Raw genomic sequence first — 3,762 nt, 5'->3', positions numbered from 1 at the left:
AGTCCCGGATTTCAATATCTTATCCCGCATGGTAAAACGTCCCGGAAAGCAAAATATAGATTTTTATTCCAAAATATCCGTATTGCAGTCATATTGTTCAAACCACTCATAAAAGTTTTGAGTTATGCTGTCTCCGAGATTCATGAGGTATGTGCAAATGGAGCCAATTTATTCTGATTATCATGGTGCCCTTTTGGTCTTCTAATGTGAGCCAGGTCATGAATCCTTATGAATAGTTTCTCGGTCTTACACAAGTTGTGCAATATTTGGGAAACGCACATCGTGAATATGCTTTTTGAGCACGACCCGCATTCATCCTGAAAATCTAATCGACTAATCGCTTTACCTAAGCGTATTGTAAAAAATTTGATAATCAATAACAGCGAACAATTTTGAGCGAACGGGGTTTAGAAAATAAAGCAAAGCACTGGTCAGAACATAAAATCGCTCTTGTAAAAAAATCGTTTGGGATTCGTCCATTCGACTGCCATCTATTGCTCCTGGTACATACATAACAAACTAATGTATGGAGGAAGTAGAGCTTTTCTTTCGCGAAAAAATATAACTCCTTCTGATCGCATATTACAAAAACGAACTGAAACTCTATTGTATTCTGATCGAATATATCTTGACCACACCAAAAACATAATAATAATATTTTAATATATTTATATGGAAGATGCTAACAATTTACCGAAATATTAACTAAACCTCTAATAATTGTGCATGTAATAGACATTAGATGTAGTTTAACGCATAAGAGGACCTTTTCAAATGTAGGCCAGAATTTTGTTTACTATGAGAAATCGAACATCAAAGCAACCAGCAGTGTTCCTAGACTATTATCTTTCAAGGTATTTTTCGTTGAAGTGGTCATTTTGATAGTGGTATGATAGCGGAACCAGTTTAAATAAAAAAATGCTGTGTAGCCGCACTTTTCAACCCGTAACTCCATCACCGCAATCCCGATCGAAACGAAATCGATAGCAGCTGATGGGAAGGTTGTACCTTCCATTAAAGAGTAAGTTTGTGCAAATCGGTCCAGTCATCTATCAGAAAAAAAGCAATATTATTTGCCACATAGACACATGCACACACACACACACATTTCCCAATCTTGTCGAACTGAGTCGACTCTCCGGAACTCGGTTTAAAAGTCGTTTGGAGCGATTGCATAACCTTTCTATACGAGAAAGGCAAATTGGTCAATCTGGAATCATAAAAATTGCCCCGTGTTGCCGAGAGTGGAGCGAGTAAAGTGATTATGACGCATAATCAAATTCATCACGTGGTTTCCACATACGCACACACAAACACAAACACTCACACACGCACGCAAACACAGACACACATACATCTGAACAGGTTCAGCCACACGAGTTCGCCGTTCTGCAGCGCGTGCGGTGATGCAGAGGAGACGCCTGAGCATGTGGTCCTCGAATGCCCGCGATTCGAGCACGAACAAAACGAGATGAGAACCATTGTCGGTGAGGACGTTAACATGAACAATATTGTCCAGAGAATGTGCGCGGATAAAGAAAAATGGGACGCGGTGAACAGGGTCAATGAAATTGAAAATGAATCGAACATGATTGAGCAGCTCGGCTGTTTGAATAAATGATGCAAACGAAAAACTGCGAATCGAACATAGTAGGGCATGATTCGAGATTTGTTCTTCCTTCAAGTTCAAAACAGCCTGGTAAAAATTTGCAGCTCTGGTGACAATACATTAAATTTTCTACTCTAAAATTTCGTTTCGTTTTTCAGGCGGGCTCCGGAAGCGGCGAAACGCAACCAGATTATGTCGGATCCAAATTATGAACTACTGGAGACTGAGACATTTTCGATAAGTTCTCCACGTAAACGGAATGCGAAGCGGGTTCAGCAGGAGCTGATAAGAGCCAATGAGAGAAGAAGCCGCCCAAGAAAAATAGTGATAGAGCGTTACTTGAATTCTTCAAAGCAGCAAACAGCAAAAGTTGCTCACCTGTACTTACCCGAGCAGGGCCAGAATGTTCAGAACGCGGTGGATCTGTTCATAACGAGGTAATCTGACCATTTGATTGTATAAAATACGTTTTCATTTGTATCAGGTTCGTTAATTTCATTGTAGTGAGCTCCAGAAAATGTCCATTCCAGTAAAAGATGTCGGAAGGAATACGAGCAACAATCTGGTACAAACAATCATCCAGAAGTTTTTTGCTCAACCTGTTTCTATTCAGCAGCAATTCCTAAACGCATCGGTTTTATCCCAAACCAATACAACAAAACCTTGCTCCGATCCTTTTCTGATATTCATGGACCTTCACAAGAGACAGTCGAAATTAAATCATCCAAGATTGAACTCTCGACGACCAAACGATACTGAAATTGGACCATTTGCCGTCAACATCAAACGAGCGGAAACGGGCGAGGAACCTGATCCAACGCGGTTCCATTTTGAGGATGATCAGCAACTAGTAGCCGATGCTAAGGCTCTCTGGAATGGAATGAGTCCTGATTTGAAGCTACCGTTTTTTATGCAGGCATTTCTTGCCTCACATTTTCCCGAGTCATTGGATCAAGCGTTGTAAGCACGTGGCAAGGGTGCATTTTATGTGGGCGAGACAGCGCAAAATCACGCAAGCTAAGGGGAGATTAAATATGAAGTATAACTAGTGAATGCAAATTATAAATGAAAAATCAACATGAGTAGAATTTTGTTAATTGCCTATTTAATCCGTGTGGAATTTAAGGATTCGCCCTAAGAGGTTCTTCAAAAAGACTAATGTTTTGCAAACTTTTTTCCAGTTTTGTATGAATTTGACAGCCTCTTGCTCATTATGCAGACATAATCGTTGAAATAGTCAGCCTTATTCTGAATTACTACGGATCGTTTTCTCAAACGAATGTGATTTGCATTGGCAGCAATATCAAACAGGAATCAAATTCGATTGAGCTACATTCGACATAATGCAGAATAAGGCCGATTTAAGCTTAAGATTGATATTTTACTACATTATATTGAAGAAGCGAATAGAGATTAACGTCTGTAACGGTAACTTGCATCATCGGAAAATGTTTTTGATTTCGAGATTTTCAGCTTTCGAGACTAGGCTAGCGCCATGTCTGAATATTCGATATTTTTTTACATTTCTTGGAAAAGAAATGTAGAAAATTTGCTTAAACTTGGAAAACTTTTTCCAGGAGATCTCATATACTAGTCGATTCAGCTCGACAAATTGGAACAATGTCTGTATGTGTGTGTTTTTCATTGAGAAGGAATCTCAAAAACCGACCACTACCGACTTGGCCGTGTTACTGTCGGATTCTTACTGCAGCTCTTTTTCCAGCAAGCCTGCCGACTAAATCACAACCTTCTGTATCTCCGTATCCTCTTCCTCCCGGGACCACCGTTGGGTATTATTTCGGGAGGGGATTGGTGTTTAATTTATTTATTTCTTTGTTCTCATGTTTTTTTAAATTTTTTTAAATCTTATTTTTGATTTTTTCTTATTTTGTTTCTTTTTACTTTATTTTTTTTGCTTAACTTTTCTATTATTCATTATTTTTAATTTTTTTTGGATTTCTATTTTTTAATTTTGCAACGTTACCGGTCCACCTGAGACTGCCGTCGCCAACGTCGGAACCTGTCGAGACGTGAACGGATCCAGAGATACCGAAAACCTAACTCGGATCCCTAGCCCTTTTAACCGACCTGAAACTACTTGTTGGTGTTGCCAACTCAATGCACGTATCTTCGCTTCGGAGGAGCTCCGACAG

At 39.4% G+C, this 3,762-nt stretch overlaps 1 protein-coding gene across 2 annotated transcripts; it reads left to right on the top strand.

The window, feature by feature from the left end:
• Window positions 1-1,649: 1,649 nt before the first annotated feature.
• LOC131678545 (uncharacterized) lies at window positions 1,650-2,686 on the top strand. Of its 2 annotated transcripts, XM_058958759.1 has the most exons (3): window positions 1,650-1,699; window positions 1,768-2,046; window positions 2,114-2,686. In XM_058958759.1, exons 2-3 carry the CDS (start codon window positions 1,802-1,804, stop codon window positions 2,571-2,573), a joined length of 705 nt encoding a protein of 234 aa, XP_058814742.1. In that variant the 5' UTR covers window positions 1,650-1,699; window positions 1,768-1,801; the 3' UTR covers window positions 2,574-2,686. The 2 variants fall into 2 exon arrangements, with proteins under 2 accessions (XP_058814742.1, XP_058814741.1); XM_058958758.1 differs by lacking the exon at window positions 1,650-1,699 and having other exon boundaries at window positions 1,730-2,046.
• The last annotated feature ends 1,076 nt before the right edge of the window (window positions 2,687-3,762 follow it).

The sequence above is a fragment of the Topomyia yanbarensis genome, chromosome 2, assembly GCF_030247195.1.
Source record: "Topomyia yanbarensis strain Yona2022 chromosome 2, ASM3024719v1, whole genome shotgun sequence".
Taxonomy (NCBI): Eukaryota; Metazoa; Arthropoda; class Insecta; order Diptera; family Culicidae; genus Topomyia; species Topomyia yanbarensis.
This window is presented reverse-complemented; position numbering and strand designations above follow the sequence as displayed.